The 23,803-nt window shown below is 46.5% G+C and overlaps 2 protein-coding genes across 2 annotated transcripts in view; one reads left to right on the top strand and one right to left on the bottom strand.

Moving 5' to 3' along the window:
- The window catches only part of PUM3 (pumilio RNA binding family member 3), a 70,384-nt gene that overhangs the window by 15,983 nt on the left and 30,598 nt on the right, over positions 1–23,803 (top strand). The gene's annotated exons all lie outside the window — the stretch shown is intronic.
- LOC118699649 (acrosin-like) lies at positions 8,626–11,464 on the bottom strand. Its single transcript, XM_036403744.2, has 5 exons — positions 11,361–11,464; positions 10,479–10,721; positions 9,881–10,146; positions 9,445–9,590; positions 8,626–8,979 (listed from the first exon to the last, which is right to left on the bottom strand). The coding sequence occupies exons 1-5, from the start codon at positions 11,462–11,464 to the stop codon at positions 8,626–8,628; spliced, it is 1,113 nt and encodes a 370-aa protein (XP_036259637.2).

Here is a 23,803-nt window from a genome sequence, read left to right as displayed (position 1 = left end):
TTTTCTTTTTTTTTTTTTTTTTATGGAGCAGTCACAGTGTTGCCTTGGAAACATCATTTAATGTGCATTCTGTATTTGAATTAAGACATTTACAACCCCTAAACTGGCTAGCATACAATAGATCCTGTTTCAGGTTTTCTACCTCCCAGGAGCAAGAATCAAAATGTAGGCAGTAAACGCTTGTAGATAAAGGACCTGACTCTTTGGTAATCTTTGTGCAGGACATTTCCAGTGGCCGACCTGATGTGTGGTCATGTGTTCCCCCTGGAAAAGAGAGACATAAATTGGATAAACAACAAGACAGAAAGACAAGGGAGGTCAGGAGGAGTTTGTCAGGCTTGCAAAGGAAGAAGCAGGGACATACCTGCACACCATACTATGAAGGAGCAGAAGCAGAACTCACACCTGGACGTCTGTAACAGGCAAGGCTTCTTAGTTTAGACAAATTGCCAGCAGGGATAAGAGCAACATGAAGAAACATCCTTAAGTGCCAGAGAAGAAGCTGGCATGTACTCTAATGGAACAGTCTGTTGCTGACCTGTCTGCTGCAGGTCCATTCATCATGGGCCGACTTACAGCAGAGAACAGTGTTTTTGAATGGACTCAGTGACATTTTGGCTCTACTTAAGGTCAGTGGCCAAAATGCTACAAGACTCAAAAAGGTTAATTCTCACCTTCAACCTGTAAACCATTTATAAATCATTTATTAAATATAACTCTTTAAATTGTTGGACTGCTTAGTGTTTTCACTGCCATGTGTGCATGACATCAGTAAAAGTGCCATGGAATCCAGCTGGTGGAAGGATATAACTATGTTACAATGTTCCTAATGACAAAAGGAGTATAGACTTTCCCCAAGATTTGACTGTCCCCCGTGAATGAAGCATAATTGCACTGTCTTTTTTTTTTTTTTTTTTTTTGAAATGTAAAAATCATAACAGCAGGTTTTGTTTCTTAAGAACACATTTGGAATGCCAAATTGGAATTCCAAACTGGAATTCCAAATGTTCATTAGCTTTAAATCAATGCTGTTTAGCATCTTGATCAATATTTCAAATAATTATGTTGAAATAGTTGGCTTTTTTTTTCTTTATTCATTAGTATTAGCCATTGGACTGGTTAGATCTTATTTGTGTTTATGCTTTTGCTTCAGTTATGTGAATTTTCTGTAATTGCACCTGTGATATCTTACTGTAATTTAGTTAACTATTGTCTTTATTTATAAATCTGTTATTACATTTGTTTATAGCATTATGATTAGAAAAATAATGGATAAATATTCACTTACATCTAACAGAGTAGGAACAGAAAAACATTTTTATCCACACTTCTTAATGGCCCTGTAAGGGGATAAAACAGTACAGCAAGTAAAGTTTAAGGATGACATATGAAACAAGCCATAATGTAAGCTCTTTCAGACATTCTATCTGTTTTACTGTAAACATTTAATTATGTCCAGCCCCTACATTAAACAGTATCATTACAAATTGCAAAGTCAGCTTCTGAGAATTTGAAGGCATGTTGAAATTTGTGCATTGAAAGTTTGCATCCAAGAAAAACACTGGAAGAAAAATCCATCTCACTGCTTAGCCTAAAGAAATCACAGTAAGGAAAATAGCTCATGGTCACCATTGCCAGAAGTGGATACTAATTGGAGGGCAGTAGGCCATCGCCATACTGTGGTGAAGTATAATTTGAGTGGGAAGGGACATCTTACCAGTGGGGCTTAAAGACATTTCTGACAAGAAAAGAGAGCATTGGGAATCCCCAGTCTGTGTACACATCCCGAGAACACATACCAAAGAACTTTCCAGAACAAAAAGTTTAATATTTTTAAAGCAACTAAAATTTAAGTCCTGCAGTGCAAACTATAGTGTAAATTTACTCCACTGACTGCTGAAGCTGTTAGTTGCACAGTAAAACTAGTGGAGTCCTAACGCAGAACAAAGGTTACAAAGGCTCTGAATGAACAGACGGAAATACACATATTGAGAGCTGTTGCCTTTTAATCAAAGACAGAAGACAGAATACGACATCATGGATGCTGTGAGGAGCCAATTTAGTTCTGTTACGCTTCACAACGGATGTCAGAGGCAGATGGGGGGGGGGTTGCACGTGTGCACGTGCAGGAGGTGAGGAGGAAAAGCCCTGTCTCGGGAAAGACTCTGCCTGGCAACACCTCGCATGGGACAGGCAGAGGGGACACTGACCTCCCCAGACGGGCTGCTTCCCTCGGGTGGCGAAAGGCTGCACTGGACCAGCAGTCTCCTGACGGCAGGCAGGCTTGGGGAGGGGGCAGGGCATAAAAAGTAACTGCGTAACAAGCGCCCGGGGCTTTTTTGAGACTGTGCTTTTTGTTTTTGAGGCTCGGTTTTTTGAGACTTTTCGAAACTTGCTTTGGAGTGGGGGCTTTTTGAGTCTTACGCTTTTTGCCCTGGCTCCAAGCCTGCCTTTTGGCTCTCCTGCCCTCGCCGGCTCTTGCTTGCCCCCGCGTTTGCCCTGCCTCCCTGTGTCTCTGACCAGCTCCATCTCTTCCGCCCGGTGCCGCCGGGGCTGCGCCTCCCGAGAGCCGCGCCCGCCCGTTCTGGCGCGGCCCCTCCACAGGCAGGCACAGCACAGCACAGCCCCGCCGCCTGGACGCCGACAGCACTTCCCTGGCTCGCTCGGGGTAACCCCCTCTTTTCCTCTCTGTCTTCTCTCTCTCCCGGCTCCGCCGTTCCTTCTCCGTTTTCCTTCCTCCTTTTCTGTCTATTTCGTCTTTCATTTGGGCAGCTCCTTTTCGGTTTTGTTCCCGTAAACAGCTTACAGATATAATGTTTGCCTCGTTTGGCTTAATTTCATTCCCAAAAATGCATTACTAAAAGAAGTCCTCACAGTTCACTACAGCAGAACGCAACAGGTGCCCCGGATGGGTCGGGCTGAGGGCTGTGCTGCAGATGCTGACAGGGCCATGGGTGTCTCGACGCTGCAGACCACAAGACTATGGGTCCACGGACTACATGGACTTCAAGGAGGGGCTGTGCAAGTTCTACTTCAAAGGCTTCACCTGTGAGGGCAAGCTCAGAAGGTGGGATTTTTACAGCCACCTCAAGGACTTCTGAGGTTTTGGGGAGACACCTCCCACTGTGGCTGAACCTCAGGGGACAGGAGGGACTTCATCCTAGCCCTGAAGCTTGGAGGGTGGGAAGTGTTTCCTCAGTGTGGGAATGCATCTTGTTTTGGTCTTCTTTATTATGATTGTTTTTTCACGCGGATAGTATAACTCCTTCTGGAGAGAGAACAAGCCTGGACCCTGACCAGTACTACAACACAGTGCTGCACTACACTACAATGCTGGCTGCGTGGGGTGGGTACTCCCTAATCTGGGGCTGTAAGGTAGATGCCAGTCTGGGCTGGCAGGATGTGCAGGCTTGGGAAAATGGAGACCAGTTGGCCTCGGAGAGGGCTAGAATGATTACTTCCCCCAGACCTTCAGGGGATGGTGGCTCCAGCAGGGATAAGTGTTGGCCCACTGACGGCTGCCCTTTTGTGGTGGAATGGCAGCAGCATGGCCCTGGACATCCCACTCCATGAGAACCGTCTTCCTGTGGATGCTGGGTTTGGTGGGACTTTGGGGACAATGACACACCCTCCATTACCTCAGACCATGGTGCAGTGACACCCTCTCTCTGTGGGACAACCAGGGTAATGACACATCTTTTGAGAGGGATAGTTGGGCTCATCAGGACCATCAGGTCTGTGATACCTCATCCCTGTCTCTGGGATACCCCTCTTTGGGACCAGAGAGGGGGCTCCTGAGCTTTTCAGGAGCCCCAGAGCTGTCACAACCCTCACTTTTGGGGGAACAGGGCTTGGTGGGACCCTCAGGGCCATGGGAGCCCAGCATTCCTGCCAACCCTGTCCCCTCAATAGATGTCACCCTGTCCCTGAAAGGCATGCAGGTCCTTAGCATGAGGGTTCCCCCTTCTGTCCCAGGCAAGTGCCCTCCCACTGCCAACTGCTTCAGTCATCCTTGGTGTTCCTGTCCTCTCTGCAATTCCCCCAGCTCCCTGCTGAGTTAGTGCCATTCCAAGACTCTGGAGGCAGCTTCTCCAGCTACCCCCCAGAGACCCATTCCCTGGGGAATGATAGCCAGTTTTTCAGTACTGGCACTTTGGTTTGTGTCCCCAAAGAGCTATCATTGGCTGAAATCACTCTGCAGCACCTGACTCCCTACCTGCTCCTTTCCCTGTACCTCCTAAACCTCAATGCCCACATCCTTCTCTATCTTTTTGCCAAGATTTCCATCCTGGAAACAGGATTAGTAAAAGAAAGAAAGATTAAATTGCTTAAATTGTGAGATTACAACAAATACCTATTCTTCTTCCCTAATGTCATTCCCTTTTGCTAGAAGTGTATGAAGTTTTTTTTTTAAACATTTTAACATTTGTTACTATTTGGATAGGAGGAAATGCAAAATGTTGAAAGTTTTAATCACATTCATAGAGTCATAAAATGGCTTGTGTTGGGAAGGGACCCATCTAGTCCATCCCCACTTCCACTAGACCCCAGGTTGCTCAAAGGCTCATCCATCCTGGCCTTGAATACTTCCAGGGATGGGACATCTACAGCTTCTCTGAGCAACCTGTTCCAGTGTCTCACCAACTTCACAGTAAAGAATTTCTTCTTCATGTTTCATCTAGACCTACCCCGTTTTAGTTTAAAAATGTTCCCCCCTTGATAATATTACAAGATATCACATCTCCTCTAATAAGGAAGGCTGCAATATCATAGTTGCTGAGTTGTTAGGGTCCACCACAGGCAAATGCAGATGACACCAAGTTGGAGGGGAGTTTTGATCTGCTGGAGTATAGTGGGGCTCTGCAGGAGGACCTGGACATGCTGGATCAATGGGCTGAATCCAGCAGTATGAGGTTCAACAAGACCAAGTGCCAGGTCTTGCACTTTGGCCACAACAAGCCCAGGCAGAGCTCCAGGCTGGGGACAGAGTGGCTGGGCAGTGGTCAGGCAGAAAGGAACCTGGGGATACTGACTGACAGCTGCTGAACGTGAGCCAGCAGTGCCCAGGTGGCCAAGAAGGCCAATGGCATCCTGGCCTGTGCCAGCAATAGTGTGGCCAGCAGGAGCAGGGCAGGGATTGTCCCCCTGTACTGGGCACTGGTGAGGCCACACCTCAAATCCTGTGTCCAGTTCCTGGCCCCTGAATTTAGGAAGGACATTGAGGTGCTGGAGCATGTCCAGAGAAGGGCAATGAAGCTGGTGAAGGTTCTGGAGCACAAGTCCTGTGAGAAGCAGCTGCGAGATCTGTGGTTGTTGAGGAGGCTCAGGGGGGACCTCATCCCTCTCTACAACTCCCCAAAGGGAGGGTGTAGCCAGATGTGGGTTGGGCTCTTTTCCCTGGCAACCAGTGACAGGGTAAGAGACTAGAGTCTTATACTGTGCCAGGGGAGGTTTAGGTTAGGGAGGGGAGACATCAGGAGGCATTTATTCACAGAAAGGGTCATTGGGAATTGGCTGCCCAGGGATGTGGGGGAGTCACCATCCATGGAGGTGTTAAGGAAAGACTGGATGTGGCACTCTGTGCCATGGTGTAGTGGACAAAGTGGTGTTCAGTCATAGGTTGGACACGATGATCTCAAAGGTCTTTTCCAACCTAGTCAATTCTGTGATTCTGTGAAGATGGGAGTAGAAAAGATTATCATCAGGGACCATACCTGGAGCCACTGTGCAAAGACATTCAAATTAACTACTGGAATAGTTAATACCCCATGGGATTCTACTGTTGGTAAAGATCCATCAGTAAGGAAACAAGGTCACTGTAGTTTTAGAAAAAGATGCTAACACGAACAGCAGGACATTTCAGAAAAGAAAATGTATGTCAGTGCACAAGTGCTAAATACAATTTTTCAGTACAAGGAACATTTAAACCAGGGATGTTTTTCACGTTATTGTCTTGTTCTGTGCTAAATGAGAGTTTGTCATTTCAGAAATAAGACATTTTTCTTAAAAAAGTATCCCATCCTTGGTTTTATTATGAATTTCATATCCCCTCACTCTATGTCTTTATCTTCTGGCTCTGTATCACCATTCACATATCAACAGAGCACATTACTCCTCAGCCCTGCCATTTGCTACCTGCCTGTACCAAAAGCACTGTAAAACCTAGAGGCCTCTTTTGATACTGGTTATGCAGTGAAAGTATATAGGCATCTCAGATTGCAAATATGTCATGGCACGAAATAGTCCAGTTCAAACTGCTTGGTTTTTGAGCATGTTTATTATCAATGTGGGTTACTGAAGGATGTAGCGTGTTTTGTTTCTTTGCAGTTTTTTTCTTTAAAACATGGTAGTTTTGCACCTAAAATTAATACTATTTTAAGTTCCAGTTCTGAATTCCCACTGTTCACTGTTGCAAGAACAGATAATTCATGTAGTGCATTTGTCCCAGTTTTGGCTGGGATTTTATTCTCAGCAGCTAGTGCTGTGTTTCATCCTGCTGCTAAGTATATATAACAATAGCTTAGAAAATACCCTAGAAAGGCAATTCAGAGACTTGTCCAAGAGCACAGGCAAATGTAGTGTGAGAGAAAAAATAATAAATCTTACTGCATTCATGCTTTGTTTTTAACCTTTCTTATGATTCAGGTCTGGTCGTTTAAATTAACAGTATTTAGTAGAGACCATGCTTGAAGTAAGATTCCCTAAAGAAATTGGGGAAAGAATTAATTTTGAAGAAAACTATAGAAGAACAGTGGATAAAGAAAATATCATTACTAACACAGTTCCCAGGGGTTCAAATTACAACAGAAGAGCATGTAATTACATACAGTTCCTCATGTCCATCAGAAATGCCATTATATAAGTATCTAATATAAGAAAATATACTGTAGGAAACACAAAAATCATCAAGCTGCAAGGAACAATCATCTCTGGCAAGTAATGATATCTTAGTAGTTTTAGTCTGCAACTTACTGTTTAGTATCATTTCAAAAAAGAAGGTATGAAGTGTTGATCATTATCTCCTGTGGTAATAGGATATCCTCAAAAAGATGTGCAGAGTGTTTATAGCGCAAATGCAGTTTCTTAAGGAAAATGCAGTCTGGCATCACTCTTACTGCTATGGATTTTGCATTATAGAGGCATCTCAGTGATACTGCTAGATAATGGTGGTTTATGGTTCCTCTGAATAGATTATTAGATTTATTTTTTTTCTGCTTGAAATTTTCCATCCTTATACTGCAATAAAAATGTTAGAGCAATCATATCAGTCTGGCTTTAGGAAAACTGATTGTCATCATGTTTTTTCACAACTCACACTGCATGTATTTATGAGACTGAAAGGAAGGTGAGAACTGCTAAGAAATGCAAGCTCTTGAAAAGGTCTTAGTCATAATTTTCCTAAAGGAATTTTCTTTCTCAGTGCATAGATAATAGCAATGAAAATTCAGCGCTATTCAGCCCTATAGTTCTTCTATTACTCAAGTTAATATTTTACTTAAGAACCACTAGTTATGATATCATTACCATAATAATGGCAATTTATTACTCATTCTGCATTTCATAACAATAACAAAGAATTCTTAACTTGGCTTATATATGATGAGACTTCTTGAGATGGATAAACTTTGCCTGGCTGGTACAATAATTCATTTTGGAATAATAATTCAGTTTGGAAGTAACATCAGAGATGAGTAGTGTCTGTGGTAGCTGATAGCTCTGAACTATTTGTTAGGTATAGCTCTGCTTCCCAAAGGACAAAACTGTGTGTCTGTGCTTGTGTGCATTCCAGAGAGCAAGGTACACTGACAGAGAAACAGACACAGAGACTTACACAGCTACTGTGAACAACAAACCAGGTTGACAGAGACAGAGCAATGCCTTTACTGGCACCCAAGTATCCATAACCACCCCTTCCATGAATATGAGCACAGTCCAGTCCTTCTCTGCTTTTCCAGGTCATCTGGACTGGATGTTTTCTAGTGAAACATGAACACACCTTCACTCGCTATAGTCATAAGCACAGCATGTTCCTCAAATAACAGTATAGAAATTAATTGAAATTTATCCATGTACTATCTGTGACTGGATGTCAAGTTCCTTATCCAGTCCTTGGTGCAAAGCTTGGTTCTTTCTACAAACCATGTCTCCATGAAAGAGTCCACTTTTTCCCTAGTGCACTGTGCAAAACACAGACTTGTCCCACCAGTAGGCAGCCTAAGACACTTTAGACTTCCAAGTGCTGTTTCTAGGATCTCATTGCTCTGTGAGCTGTATTCCCTTCTTCTACTGCACCCTTGCCCTCTTCTCTGACCAAGCAGAGTTTCAGTCCTTTGAACTGATTATTTTCTGTTGAGCCTGATGTCTGTCCTCAGCCTGATTTAGCATGTACCAGGTGTGGAAATCCTTGCCTGGCATGGGAGACTGAATGGAACTGAAAACATGGTTAACAGTGAAACCAGACAACTTTATTTCCACAACTAAGTCAGATTCAGGATTTGTATGCACACAGAGGAGAAGCATGAGCAGGATAGGGCAGGCCTTAGACACTGAGGCTGCCTTTGGATCAGCAGACATTGCTCCAAAAGAAAATGGTCATGGTCCACTGCAGCCCGCACTGGATCCTGTTCATACTGCTTCTTTAGCCAGTTTTCTCCTTAAGACCTGAAGGAGCTCCTGTGCCTGAGTAAAAAATTCCACCAACCTCTGGAGGGAAAATGGAGAGGAGCTAAACCTGTCCAATGGTGTTGGTGTTGGTCTTGGCTTCTGAGGGGGGGTTGGGGCAGTCATAGAATGTCTTGATGCCCTTCTCTCTGTCTGCGGGTCTATCTGGACCAGGATCCAGTCATAGAAGTGCTGAACGGAGGTGTAGACGCCAGGCTGGTTTGCTCCCGCACAGCCTTTCACCCAGCTGGCCACACCAACGAGCCAGAAGAAGGCAGCATTGTTATCTTTGCACACCAGAGGACCACCGCTGTCACCCTGCAGTGGAGCAAGAGAGGAATAAGGTAATATTGGGTAGCTGCTGCCAGCACTAGAGCTGTCTCCTTCTCTTTCACAGCTCTTGACAGAGCTGTATTCCTGGTAGAGAAAGTCTCAGCCCAGGTGCTGGAGCCTCCAGCACCTTGGCTGGGAGTAGGTGAGGGGCTTGTATGGTAGGGTTGTCTCTTGTCTCTGCACAGTAATCCCGGATGTGCAGAGCACGGATGTTCCAGGGTTAGCATCTAGACCTCTGGACAGCCAAGAGCACTAGATATGCTTTCTGGGTGTAATGTCCCTGGGACAATGGGGCCACTGGGCAAGGGGAAGGGGAAGGAAGCCCTAACAGTGGTGGGCAGCTGGGGCTGTGAGTGACTGGCCGCAAAACAGGCCCTGGGCTGTGTTGGGGTGGTGCTGCTCAGGCTGCCTGTGCTGCTGGGGGCTGAGTGGCTTGTCTCACGCTCCTACCTGGCAGGGGTCAATGCCACCCACTGAGTAACCAGCACACAGATTTTGAGTGTGGATGGCCCCTGTGTACCAGAGGCTGCTGTTACAGAGCTGGACATCTATGAGGTGGACCTTGGCCTCCTGCAGCACATCACTTGGTCTTTGAGCTGTGAGCACAGAAAGAAATGAGCATACAGCAGTTCTTTGGTCATTCTCCTCTCTTGTTGGTGGATGAATCCCTGGTCCCTAGGGCTTCCCTGGGGTTCCCTAGGCAAATACCATGTTGCTCTGCTTTCCCCCTTCTGTCTGGCTTTGGGGAGTGGTCCAGGACTACCGCTCCAGAGGCAGACATCCTACAGCCTGACTCTGGCTTTGGCCTCTGCTGTTGGGAAGCCCAACCCACCTCCCTTACGTACCAAGTTTGCCCTGAGGGCATGTGTCCCTTTTGTGAACCCACCTCTTGTAGTAGTAGTACCCCAGCCAGCAATGTAACAGGCTTCCAGCTCTGACACTTTCAATGTGGTGTCAGGCACACAGCCCAGCTGTACGTAGTGGTTGCACACAACAGGCTGGTCCAGTTTCAGCAAGGCAATGTTGTTCCTCTCCTCACCAGGAATATAGTGTTCATGAACCCGCAGCTGCTTAATCTGGCGCACTTGCACCTCAGGGCCCAGCTGAGTCAACCGGGTAGCTCCAGCCACCACATGCCACGTGCTGGTGTTCCTAAGAAGGACATGGAGAAGGAGGTGAGAGGGAGCAGAGCCATGTGCTGCAGCAGCACAGGAGTTCCCCATCCTCTGCTTTGCAAGTCAGAGAAGAAAGCAGCGTGTATGACTGCCCTAGCATGACTTAGGCTCTGAGAACGTTGATCTAGAGGCTTCTAGGAAGCAGTGGCAAGATCACAGAGTGTTCTCTTGAGTAGTCTCTCAGCTGGGGTCTGCAGTGCACAGACATTGGGCATACTGCAGGGAGACAGGATGGGAGTAGCCCATGGTGCTGCCAACAGGGTACCTGCTGGTGTAGTGGAGACAGACCCATTCCCTGCTGCTCCCTACCTGGCATTGATGAAGCAGTGGGCAGCTGTGAGGACCCACTCTGTGCTGATGAGGGACCCTCCACAGATGTGCCCTGTGCCTGGTTCCCAGGGATCCTGGATGCTGACAATCCCGCCCCAGGCTCCTGGTTGGACATCTGTGCCACCAATGATGTGCACTTCACCATAGTCTGGAGCCATGGGGTCATAGTCATAAGCCATGGGGCCATAGGAAGCAGCCATGGGCCAGAGACCACAGGTCCCTCTGTAAACAGAAAGTCATTGCTTGATGGCTTGCTGCTGCTCAGGTTGAAGGTCAGCCAGCTTCCCTCCCCACATGGCATTGTTTGCATGGACAGCAGAGCCAGGGAACCCCATGGGGCATGTGTCTGTCCACTCCTGTTTCTTCTTGAGCCTCCATAGACAAGTTGTGCTGCAGCTTGGGCACTGTCAAGGAATTGAAGCTCCTGCATGGAGCTCACAAAACTGTAATGTGGCCAGAGGGGACAGGGAACACCCCTCAAATGTTGTCTAAACTACCTCCAAGAGCCTGAGGCCACTTACCCACAGGTGTGCCATGTGCTGAGCACAGACCTACACATGGCCAGTAGGACAAGGAGGCACAGCAAATGCATCACTGCCTTGGCACGTGCTGAAGGAGTGAGGGCTCATTTAGTGCAGCCACCAACTAATGCAGTGCCTTTGGCCCCAGGGCTGATGTCACAGAGCAGCTGGTTCAGTGTTTTGGTCACAGTGGCCTTAGGGCGTGGACAGTGGAGGGGCAATGTAGCATCATAGAATCATAGACTTCTTTGGGTTGGAAGGGACTATAAAGATTATCTAGTTTCAACTCCCCTGCCTGAATATCTTACTCTAGAGCAGGATGCTCAAAACCCTATCCCACCTGGCCTGGAACACTTCCAGGGATAGAACAGCTTCTTTAGACAGCCTCACCACCACCCACGAAAGTTCCAAGCAGGAAGGGAGGCAGAAGGTGGGACTGAACATTCCTGACAGGCCCCAGTGAATTCTCTGCTGGTAGGATGAGGGTGTGCAGGCCTTGTGGCAGGTAGCAACATTTGGCTTCCAGCACTGCCTGTTAAAAGCTCACAGAAATATACCCCATGGGATATGCCTCTTTGGAAAGTTCACTGACACCTTGCTCTCTGCATCAGTTTGCCAACAGGTCCTTCCAAAAAACATTCAGTAGAGAGCAGTATGCATGGGTTTGGGTGCTGAAGATCCAATCCAGTTACAGCTGTGATGGGTAAGCAACAAAGTGTAAGCCCAAGTGCAAGCCCAATAAACCAAGTGCTCCCAAGCAGTGTCAGCCTTCCTGCATAAAGCACAGTGAAACACAGATGCAGCACAGTCCATGCTGGCCATGCCAGCTACAGTCACACCATCTGGCAGACTCCGTGTCCTTGCTGTTTATGGCTTCTATTGCTGTTCTGGGCCCACACTGACAAGGATGGTTTTGGCATCTGGGCTGTAGCCAAGGACATTCAATTTGAGGTAGACAGGGAATGATGGTCCTGTGGGGCTCTCAGCCCCACATGCTAATCTCCATGGCTTTGGTAAATCCCATACCAGTCTCATCACATCAGTTTGGCTGCTACAGCCTTGTTCACCTGCTGGAGTGTAGGGCAGTCATGGTAGAAAAGCAGGAGCCAGCCGTATCTATTGAAGTTGCTGAGCAGAGTTAGTTCCCTGGAGGGGAGAAACAGTGTCTCTCTTCTGGTGTCTTCTCACAGAAGCCACCTGTGCTGTTCTACCTTGTCTCCCTTTACAAGACTTTGCCACTTAAATCCAATGCAAGGTTGCAGAGAAAAGCCATGAGAACACAACAGAGAGGTGGTCAAAAGGGCCTAATGATGAGAAACCCAGTCTGGTTAACTTCTCAGGGAGAAGGTGAAGGATCAGGAACACAAGCTTGGTACTAAAGAAGACTTCAGCCTGGCAAAAAATACTTCACAAGATCTAGCTGATATTAGGCATGCTCAAACAGAAGGCAAGATGAGGTTTGTTGTTTTGATTTTTTACCAGTAAGTGAAATTACTGTTAAGGCAGCTTGTGAAAGTAAGTCAGGGACAAATAAATTTGAACCCTGGTGAGCACCATCGTTTCTTGGGTTAATAATTTTTCTGCTGGTTTACTTTAAAGAAAAGGCTAACATTTTCCCAAGTGGTCTTGAGTTTTGGAAAGTACAGCCCTACTCCAGGAGATCATTCCAAAGCAGATGGCTTAGACAAATGCAACTTTATGATTTTGCTTCAAAGCTGTCCTGATGGCCCAGGTGTGAACTATTCCAGAAAGTCTGCCCAGGCAGTTCCATACTCAGAATTAGGTCATTTTGATTCCAGTTTGAGATGCAAATTCTATTGAGGCATCACATAGATGCAAAGCACCCTAAGCCCATCCTTTGTAATCCCTCTCTAAGCCTTCTACCATAATTGGGTTCTTTGTGCAAGCACCACATGGTTCTCATGTGGTGATCTGCTTGGAAAGGTTTTGGAGGAAAAATATTTAAACTGAATATATTTAAACATGAGGATTGTTTAAAAAAAATCTCATTTTGGGATGAAATTTTTCTTCTGTTGCTCCTCTAAGTGTTGAAAGTTTGCTTCTTTAATATTTCTGAAGAGCCGATATTTTGCTCCTGTAAATGGTACTCACACAATGTTTTGTATATCTATTTTGATAGGAGAGACAAGAAGACATGAAAGCAAATATAAAAGTAGAGTAATACATAAAGTAAAAAGATGGGGGGGGGAAGTGAACTGAAGTAAGTACTTCAGTTTACATGAATATACCAAAGGGAAGTACAGAAATGATCAATTGGAGATCAAAATATGTTAAAATCACAGATTCTGAAAGGAAGAGTTGGGAAGTATACCGTAACATTTTAAAATTGACAAAAAAAGGAGTTTTGCGTTAAAAAATATTGTCTATTCATTAATCTCCAGTAAGTGTAAAAAAAATAAAAATTTAATATACATTATTTGCCTTGCTTGACTGAATTGAACTGGCAAGTATAAGAGTATGCCTTTTGTGAACCCGTCTTTCAATTTTAAAGTTATTTGCAGAAAGATCTGCATCTCAAATCAACAAGACATCTTCCTCTCTCTCATTCCTGCCCCAGACTCTGTAACTGTCAGTGCCGTGTGTGTGAGGGGTGAGTGATCCCCAGCACAGTTTGGTCCTGAGCAGGTGCAAACTGTGTTGGTTAGCCTGGAGAAAAGGAAGCCGGGGAGACCCTACTGCTCTACTCAACTCCCTGAAAGGAGGCTGTAGTGAAGTGGGGGCTGGTCTCCCAGGTAACAAGCAGTAGAACCAAAGGAGCCAGCCCTCAGGTTGCTCCAGGTAAGGTCTAGGTTAGGAAAATTTCTTTACCAGAAGGCTTGTCAAGCTTTGGAACAGGCTACCCAAGGAAGGGATTGAGTAGCCATCCCTGTATGTATTTAAAAACCACAAAAACATGATGCTTATAGGGAACATGGCTTAGTGGTGGTCTGTGCTAGTACAGCATAGCAAACATATGGAAAGGGGTAAAAGTAACTTTCAGTTACTGGTGTCACTTGATATTCTCTGTGGTGTCCATTTGAGTTTTTTCCTTAAGGATGTCTTCTAAGAGATCTTTAAGACACACAGCCAGCTGGACGTTTTTCCTTTATACAATTAGCTTAGAACTAGTAATGCAGAATTTATTAAGGAATATTGCCAGAAGGGTCTAGATTAATTTATCCACGTTGAAAAAAAGTTGTTTCAGTTTAGGATTTGTATGATGATGTAACAATGAGGACAAACATTCAAAGTTACCCTTTTTAAGTGCTTCTTGAAAAGTTAGAATCCGATGTGCCAATCCGATGTGTCTTGCTTGATCTAATGGACCATGTCCTGCATTTTTTGAATGGAGGCTCTCGCATCTTCGGCCCGGGATGATAAATTCAAACAGCAGAGGCCCTCGAACTCTTCACAACAATGGTTATGTAAAAGCAACAGGAAATCAATTGCTGCCCTATTCTGGAGCATTGCCTTCCTCGTCATTTCCTCGTCTGATAGGAGGTCTGATAAGGTGGCTGATGTAAGATTGGCTTGCTTAGCAACCCAACACTCTAGGCGAGCCATTTCTCCTAGTGACTTAGCCACCGACACCCAAGGTAAAAACAAGGTGACAGCTACAATTTTTGGCTTGGACCAATGGATAATTTCAGAGTCACACTCCGGATCGAGATCCTTAAGGTCTCTTTTGGACCGGACTGATTCCAGGGCAGCTCTTTTCACCTTCCAATCATTAATTTTGGTCAGGTTGGGTGTAAACAGCAACAGCCGACCCAAAGTACAAGGACCTCCGACCAGGCGAGAGGGGATGCCTGCCCACGCTTGGTCTCCACAAATAAAGAAAATTCCCCGGGGTAGGGACAGCGGCTAGCTTCGCAGGGTGGATGCAATGGGTATTTCAACGGCCGTCTCACACCACTGGGCAGCAACGTATTCGTTCTTTATTGGTTTTATACGAGTATACCTGCTGTCCCAGGTTAGACACCTCTTGAAGCATCAGCTTTTCGATTGCCCTCTGCGATGAACCCTGGCAGGTCAGTGTGTGATCCGACGTGCATCGCAAAGAAAGGTTGCTCTCGGTGGGAGACTAAAGTAATCAACCTTAAGAGCAAATTAAACAAAGGTATGTTAGACACCTCTTGAAGGACTGCGTTCTCTGCTCTGGACACTACACCTGCAACATATGAAGAATCTGTAACCAAATTGAATGGTTCAGAGAACCTCTTGAAGGCTCTGACAACAGCGTCCAACTCAGCTACTTGTGGAGAGCCCTCCACCTTAGCAACATCAGCCTCCCACTGCTGAGTTTGAGGATCCTTCCAAGTCATTATGGACTTATGGGATGCTCCAGACGCGTCAGTGAAAACGGTCAGGGCTTTCAGAGGGGTTTGACACTGAACCTTTTTTATTGATAATGTGAATTGGACGTCCTGATTAAATAATTTATGGGCCGGCCAATCAACAGCAATTTGACCAGTGTAACTGTCCAGTGCAAATTGTAGCGTCTCATTTTCCTCAAGCAGCCTCTCAAGGGTTTTCTTTTTGAATTGGCCCGATCGCAATTGAATGGGAATGTGAATGCAGTCAAAATCACAGCCTGCAAGCTCCCTGATCCGCGATCTTGCTTTGCGGATGAGTTCTGCCACCAGCTCCTGTGGCTGTGTCATTCTCTTGGACCGGTGATGACTGAGAAAAACCCACTTTATAATCAGAAAAGGGTCTCTCAAGCCTTGGTCCTTGCCCCTAACTGGTTTGTCCCATTGAAAGATCATGCCATGTAGGTGTGGCAGTTTCCCCAAAACGATGAACCTGAATGGCAGACCCGGTTGATATCTGTGGGCCTGCCTGGCCGAGATGGATTCCTGGATTTTCTCCAATGCTGCCTGGGCCTCTGGGGTGAGTGACCTGGGAGAGCTGAGCTCCTCTCCCCCTTTCAACAAATTGAAAAGGGGGGCTAGGTCTTCAGTTGGAATGCCTAGCCAAGGCCTCACCCAATTCAAAGACCCACACAGTTGATGAACATCCGCTAAAGTCTTTACGTTCGTTTTAATAGCCAATTTTTGCAGAACAATTGTCCACTTGGTGATTTCCAAACCCAGGTACTTCCAGGGTGGCATCCGCTGAATCTTGTCCTGTTAGAGCTCAAACCCTGCAGCAATCAATGCATTGATTGTCAGGTCAAGCACATGGGCAAGTATGTCATCTGTCGGAGCACTAACTAATATGACATCCATATTGTGATAGATGATAATGTCCTCCACGGCTGTACGAATTGGGGACAGCAAGGAAACCACATACCACTGGCAGATGACAGGGCTGTTCTTCATTCCTTGTGGAAGAACACGCCAATGGTAGCATTTCCCTGGGGCTTCACGGTTGATGGAAGGAACCGTGAAGGCAAAACGTGGTGCATCATCAGGGTGTAAGGGAATTTGGAAGAAACAGTCCTTTATATCTACGACAGCCAGATTCCAATTTTGTGGGAGCATCGCTGGGGACGGCATCCCTGGTTGGAGAGGTCCCGTATCTTCAATGATGTTGTTAATTTTGCGGAGGTCGTGAAGGAGCCGCCACTTGTCTTTATTAGGTTTTTTGATCGCAAACACTGCGGAGTTCCAAGCTGACATGGACTCCACCAGGTTTCCTTTAAGTAACTGCTCCTGGACGAGCTCATTGAGCGCTTTCAATTTTTGTTTGTTAAGCGGCCACTGTTCTACCCACACTGGTTCATTTGATTTCCAATGCAGTTTCTGGGTAGAGCGCTCTTCAGTGGCCGCTGCCCGAAAAATCTGGGGAGCCGTTGGGAGATCAATTCTGGCTCCCCATTGGGCGAGGAGATCTCTCCCCCACAGGGGTTCCGTGTAGTCTAAAATGAATGGGCGTACTGACGCCAATTGCCCATCCGGACCCCGAATTTGGACGATGCTCTTAGATTGTCGGGCCAATTGCATACCCCCAACGCCTTGTACGCGACCAGCCACGTCTTGCAGTTCCCAATGTGACGGCCGTTCCCGAGAGGGCATGATCATCACATTTGCCCCTGTGTCCAGAAAATCTCTGATTGATCTGTGGTCCCCTCCCCTCGAGAGTTGGCAAGTAACTCAGGGCTTTTCTCTCCCCAAGACTTGAGCCCAGGCTACCGTCGGAGAGCTAGTCTGTTGAGATGGTGAAAGTAACTCTGGACTCAGCTTCAGCTCTGGCACTGGGATGGCTTGTGCCACCACTTGGCCTTTGGGGAGGAAGAGAGGAGGGAGGACACAGTACAGCCCCATCGAGCACTTCCCTGGGTCAGCTGTCAACAAGCCCGGGATGACATTGATCTCGAGTGGAATGAATTTTGTGTCTCCGACAACAACATACCCACAACGTCCGAGCCTTCTCCACTGGCCGGGGCACTCTGGGCACACGGTCACCAGCTGGAACTCAGTGTTTTTTAGATGCAGAGGTCGAGTCAGCTGCAACCTATAGGGAGGTTAGATTTAGATGTTGTGGTCAGAATAGGCTGTGGCTCAAGACAGGCTAAACATGTCAAGTCTGGTAAGAAAATAGCATGGGGCACAGGCGGTTCTCCCCCTTTCCCCTCCCCGCAAGATGTTATTGAACCCACCTTTTTTTTATCGTAGCGCACGAGGGGGCTGCACTCAGTCTTTAGTTTTTTTGTGGGGGATTCCCTCTCTGTGATATCCCCCTTTTAAAATCCATGAACTCCCACCTTAGGGGGCAGTCTGGCATCCAGTGCCCCAGCTTGCCACACAGGTGGCACGGAGAGACTGCCTTCCCACGTGGTCCCAGGGCGGATCGGGGTGTTGGGCGGTCGTTGACAGGAGTGGCGTCTACTAACGAATCATCCAGGGTATCAGCAGCAGCAGCTGTTTGGTGAGGTGGCATGCGGGCCCTCTGGTCCAGGTCTCCTGCTGTTATGGTGACCCGGTGCGTGCAGACTTCAATCATTTGCTGCACGGTCGGCGGAGGATCTGGTGGGAGGCTAAGGATAGCCTCCTTGCAAGCGGGATTGGCGTTAGTACGGGCCACCTCCTTTAAGAGCTCCGCTCTGGTTCCCTCGCTTTTCGCCTGCAACTCAATAGATTTGCGAAGCCTTTCCACAAATACAATGAACGGTTCATCTGCCCGTTGCTTAATTATTGAGTAGAAAATGGGGGGTGCAGTTGATGGTAATCTCAGGAAAGCTCTTTCTGCCGCCTTACTGCTTTCCCGCAACGCCTCAGGAGGGATGACCCTCGCCTGAGTGTGCCCGTCTGCCCAATTCCCCGTGCCACACATATGATCAATTGAAATGATCTCCCCATTTGAGTCACGCCCAGTGTGAGGGTTTTCCCACAATGATGGTAGCACCTCTACCACTTCCCTTCTCCATATTGTCTCCCATATAGATAATTCAGTTGGGTTCAGAAGACAGGAGAAAAGGGTTCAGAGATCACTAGGGGTGACCTCCGGCCCTGCTATTGTGGCCTTCAGGATCCCCCGGAAGTACTCACTCTCCCGGGAGAAATCCTTTTGGGCCTTACAGAGCTCTTTAATCTGATGGTGCGGGAAGGGAGTCCACTGAGCCACCACTCCTCTCTCCCCTTCTGGATGGTAAGTAACTGGAGCTGCTGATGGAATAGGAGCAGGCTCTGGCTCAGGGGTTCCCACCCCTCCCCCCAGACGCCGAAGCGTGGGAACCGGAAGGGGGAGCGTAGGAACCGGAAGGGGGAGAGGAGGGGGAGTGGCCGAAGGACTGGGCGGAGGACTGGGCAAGCTGGGCGGGAAACACAGATGTCAAAGTTCCCACCCCAAGGGAGGAGTCAAGGGGCAGGGTTACGTAAGAGGGAAGAGGGGTGGGAGGGACCGACAAGGGAGGAGGGGCAGAGGGAAGCTGGGAGGGGTTGAGGGACAAGAAGGGGTTCTGGGAGAAAGAAGGAGAAAAGGCGGGAAAGACCATGTGGCCCCCTCCATCTTGGGCTCCAAAGGAGCCATCTTGTGGAGGGACCTGAAACTGAACAGAGGGTTTTTTAACAGGGATTTTTTGAACTGGGGTTTTAACAAGGATTTTTTGAACTGGGGTAGTGGGGGAGTGGGAAGAACCCCGAGAAGTCTGGCCAGGACTCCCCGGGGGGGTGGGGGGGGGATCGGGAGCCTTGAGAGCAGCCAGGGGAATGGTGGCCCACCCTGTGCCGTGCTGGGGCGAGCTGCTCCTCTCAAGATCTCAGCTTTAGGAAGAGCAGGGGAGGAAGGAGGGTTAGGAGTAGAAGGAGGGGGAGGATTAGAAGAGCAGGGAGAACAAGGGGACAAATTAGAACTCGTGGAACCTTTTCCCAATTTCGAAGATCTTAACACTAGCCTGATTTGGAATACCCAATAATTGATCTCAGCTAGAGAGGAATCCCCGGATTTAATTTCCTTTTGTAATTTGCTGTAAACTGTGTCCCAAAAGCGGGAGTCACGAAACTGCTCCGGGGAAGCGTCAGGAAATTGGGAAAATATCCACTTCACTGACTTTTTTAATACTTTTTTACGAACAACAAAACCCCTCCCAGAAAGGATCCCCACAACTTGAGCAGAAGCCGTCTTCTGCGCCGCAGACAACCATGCGCCCATGGTGAAAGATGTTAATATCTGCAGCTCGCAGTGCACACCACCCGGGAAGAATGGGTAAAGAAAACAAGAAAGAGCCCCCCACCGGTCCCTGCCGAGAAAGAGCTGCACAGCGAGAAAAGGAGAGAGGGTCCACTTGGGGACAAATTAGTTAAAAAGACAGGGAAAAGAGAGAAATGCTCACCAATCCTGGCGAGGGCCAAAAGAAATCCAAGGGTGGTGGCTTCCGCTGCAAGGACGACTCCTTGGGCGCAAGGAGCTGCCGTCCCCAGTCCCCTGGAGTGCCACCCACCAAAAAGGGGTCTGCTCCCACAGGGGTAGTCCGGCGGCCAGTGGAATTGAAAATTCCGTCCGCAGGGTCCGGCGATGTCCTCGGACCCCGACGTTGGGTGCTAGGAACTGCAGCAGTGCAACTCAATTGTCAGCGTCCAGCTAGCTACCAGCACTGCTAGCAACACGAAGGGGCACTTCTCCCAAAAGCTGGCTTCGGGATAGTGCCTAAGGCAGTGCCCAGCTTGCGGCTGTAGGCACACCTTGTGCAGGACGGAGTCCAGTAAAGGCTGCAACCAGCAGAAAGAAGAAAGCGGACTCCAACTGTGGCTTAATCTGGGCTTTAATGAATCCGGAGGGACCGACAGGAGAAGATAGGGGGGAGGGGATGACAGCAAGTTTTTAAGGGGTAGGGAGAACAAGGGAGGTGCCAGCCATTGGGCCAATGGGGGTGTAGTGGGGAGTGGGGTCCAAGGGATTGACACGTGGGCAACACCAACGGGAAACATTCTGGGGAGGGGCCCCGGTTCCTCAGCCAACCATCGAACTCCCCTGCTGGAACATTCTAGCAGTAAGGGTGGGGAGTGAGAGTGATTGGCGGGGTACTGGGGCGGGATCAGAAGAAAAGATACAAGGGTTTCCAGGGAAACCAGGGCAGAGTTTAGGGGATACATTGTGGGCTGAGGTGGAGCCAGGAAGACAGACAGCTCCAAAGGCGGGAAGGGAGAACTGGGGCAGAACCATTTTCAGACAGAAGGGGATTGGAACAAACCAACCAATTAACTTAACAAAACACACTGCAACACTGCATGTAATATTTCTGGTTTTGCTGTTAATAACAGATGCCTAGAAATACGAACACATTGGGAATCAGAGAATCACAATTTGTTTAGATTGGAAAATACCTTTAAGGCCATCATGTCCAATCATGAACCAGGCACAGCCAAGTCCACCACTAAACCACGTTCTTAAGTGTCCCATCCATATGAATTTTAAATCCCTCCAGGAATGGTAACTCAGCCACTCTCCTGGACAGCCTGTTCCAATGCTTAGCCACTTTTTCTGTGAACAAATTTTCCTTAATATCCAATCTAAACCTCCCCATGAGAACTTGAGGTTATTTTCTCTTATCCAGTCACTTATTATGTGGGAGAAGAGACTGACCCCCACCTGGCTACAGCCTCCTTTCAGAACAACTCCTTTCAGGTAGTTGTAGAAAGTGATAAGGCCCCCCCCCAAGCCTCCTCTCCTTTTCTCGAGGCTAAAAACCCCCAGCTCCATCAGCTGCTCTGCATGAGACTTGTATTCAGAACCCTTTACAGGTCCATTGCTCTTCTCTGGACACACTCCAGCACCTCGGTACCTTGCTTGTACTGAGGAGCCCAAAACTGAGCACAGGATTTGAGGTGCGGCCTCATCAGTGCTGAGTACAGGGAAACAATCCCTGCCCTGCTCCTGCTGGCCACACTATTGCTGGCACAGGCCAGGATGCCATTGGCCTTCTTGGCCACCTGGGCACTGCTGGCTCATGTTCAGCTGCTGTCACCAGCACCCCCAGGGCCTTTTCCTGTGGCAGCTTTGCAGCCACTCTGCCCCAGCCTGTGGCACTGCCTGGGCTTGCTGTGACCCAAGGGCAGGACCCAGCACTGGGCCTTGTTGAACCTCACACCACTGGGCTCAGCCAGCTTGGTGTTGTCTCTGAGCTGGGTGAGGGTGCCACAGTGAACAACTGTCTTCCTAACATGCAGCTAGCTTCCCTCATTGTTTCTAGTCTGTTACACAAGTGACTTGACCTTGATTTTTCTCTTGCCATCCATAAATGAAAGGAAAAGAGAAAGGAGCCAAATGAGCAGGTTTCTGTATAATGAAACAACCCTTTTTAATATGTAAAGATCCTGTTTTCTTTTTTTGTCATTTGGATTTAGCACCCACCAGTATTCATCTCTCTTATCAGTAAAATCTAGGGGGGGGACCTAGTTAGGAAGAATGTGGGGGAAAAAATCTTTCTTACCACTCTGGAGAAAAAAACAGCCAATATTGGCTATCTTTAGGCTAAGTAGTTTAAGTAGCAATACCAGCTGCTGTTGCATGGAGACCCTAAAACCTGCCCAGAAATCTGGCAAGACCATCAGATTACTGATATGACCTTCTGCACTCTACTGCTTTTGATACTAGAAATGCATAAGAGAAAACTCTCATTTTTTAAAATAAATTTCAGCCTATCTTTGACTGTAGCACAGCCATTCTGGATCTCTGGCTCCCTAGCTTTCAGTTAGAGAATAGAGTAATCCCTAGGACTGCAGCACACACTTGCATACTGAATGAAGTACATGTTTGGCTTTGATTTCTTAGCTGAGATTCTTTTTCCATTTAAGACCAGGAATGAATTGCTCAATAAAAGCAGTTATTATAATAATATAATTAAATTGTTGCTTCTTTTAAAAATCACACATCTCCACACTTCACCCTTTTTCTGTAGCTAGATATTAATTATTAATGGGTTAACTTGGGGCAATGTGATACAAGACTTTACATTAAGTTTGCTTGACTTAAAAGCAAGTTTGTGAGCAATGATAGACTAGGATTATGACACATGATTAAGGAATGAAAAATTAAGTTAAAAGATTGTATTTGCTGGCTGACCACTCCTAACTTTTTTCTAGGGACAACCTGTATTAAGTAATTTTGCTTTCTATACTTCATTTAGTTTTCAAATATTTCCATACCTTCTTAGCTCAACTTACCCAAATGAGCATTGCAGAAGAGGACACTAAAATGTGTTCATCTTATAATAAACAGAGCAACCTCTAAGTCAAAGAAACCCACTGTTTATTTTCTCTGAGTGATTAATCTCTGGACAAAAGTTATTGTTTCTTGCCTGAATAGAACAGTCTTTGATAGATTTGTAAAATATGCATCAGATATGTCAGTGATTCTTGGAACTAACATGTTCCTATGTGAGGGCTGATTCTATGGTATGTTTCTGCAAGAGGGGTGATGTTTATCAATAAGTTCTGAAATGCACTTCCGTTAATTTGTCTTGATAATTCCCTTTTATTAGTCTTTGAAATTAGAAGTGTCAAGAATTGATGATAGTACATACATTACAAGAAAATTGACATATGTGCATTTTTATTTAGTTTAACAGCTGATAGTAACATTTTTAATATTAATAAAAGGAACCAGAAAATCTGCATCAGTTATAACAGTTAAGAAAACGGCAGACTGAAGAACTGACTTAAACTATCTACTGAGAAGGCCTCCGTTTTGGAGTAGGCAGTTGTTAATCAGCAGTTCTTTCATCTGTCTACAACTCTGGGAGTTCTTTATCTTAACATTTTGAAATCTCAGTCAATTTGTCTCCCCATAATATCCGAGTTATCCCTTTTTTGCACTTATAGACCTTTTCAGTATATTCCAGAAATATCTCTTGGAAGAGAAAACTAAGTATAGGACCACCTTGGTGAGTGTTATTTAAGGATGAAACTTCTATTGTAAAGAATTATGTTTCACATTAAAGACAAACTTTCATTTCCTATGATTTCCTGATTTGTTGAAGTTGCCTGAGTGGTAAGAGGAGAGAGAAATTAGTATTCTATGTCGTATCATTGCAAAAGAAGATGAACGCTCAATTTTTCTAGGTAAGAAATTATTTTCACTAAAATACACCATTATATTTTACAGTGGTGGTCGGCTCTTGTAGGACAGGAAATAAAGTACACCTACTGTAGAAGAACAGGTTTCTGACCTTATTATTACAGTTACAGTTTATTGTATTTGTGCAGGCATTGTTATTTTGTATTAGCAGTGGTTACTTATGTAAGTCAAAATTCTATTTAGGCTGTGTGACAAAGAGCAAAAGACAAAAGCTTTATATAACTTCGGTAATGATTTAGTGCTGTGACAAAATAGTTGACATTT

This window comes from Molothrus ater, chromosome Z, assembly GCF_012460135.2.
Source record: "Molothrus ater isolate BHLD 08-10-18 breed brown headed cowbird chromosome Z, BPBGC_Mater_1.1, whole genome shotgun sequence".
NCBI lineage: Eukaryota > Metazoa > Chordata > Aves > Passeriformes > Icteridae > Molothrus > Molothrus ater.
The sequence above is the reverse complement of the archived record's forward strand: the minus strand, read 5'-3'. Positions and strand labels throughout refer to the sequence as shown.

Bases quoted from the DNA above. Each gene is read 5' to 3' on its own strand.
- LOC118699649 (XM_036403744.2), bottom strand. From the start codon at position 11,464: ATGTTCAGTCCCACCTTCTGCCTCCCTTCCTGCTTGGAACTTTCGTGG. The intron at 10,147-10,478 runs GTAGGGAGCAGC...TGTCCTTCTTAG, and splicing joins CACTGCTTCATCAATGCCAG to GAACACCAGCACGTGGCATG. The intron at 8,980-9,444 runs GTAGGAGCGTGA...GCTCCACTGCAG, and splicing joins GTGGCATTGACCCCTGCCAG to GGTGACAGCGGTGGTCCTCT.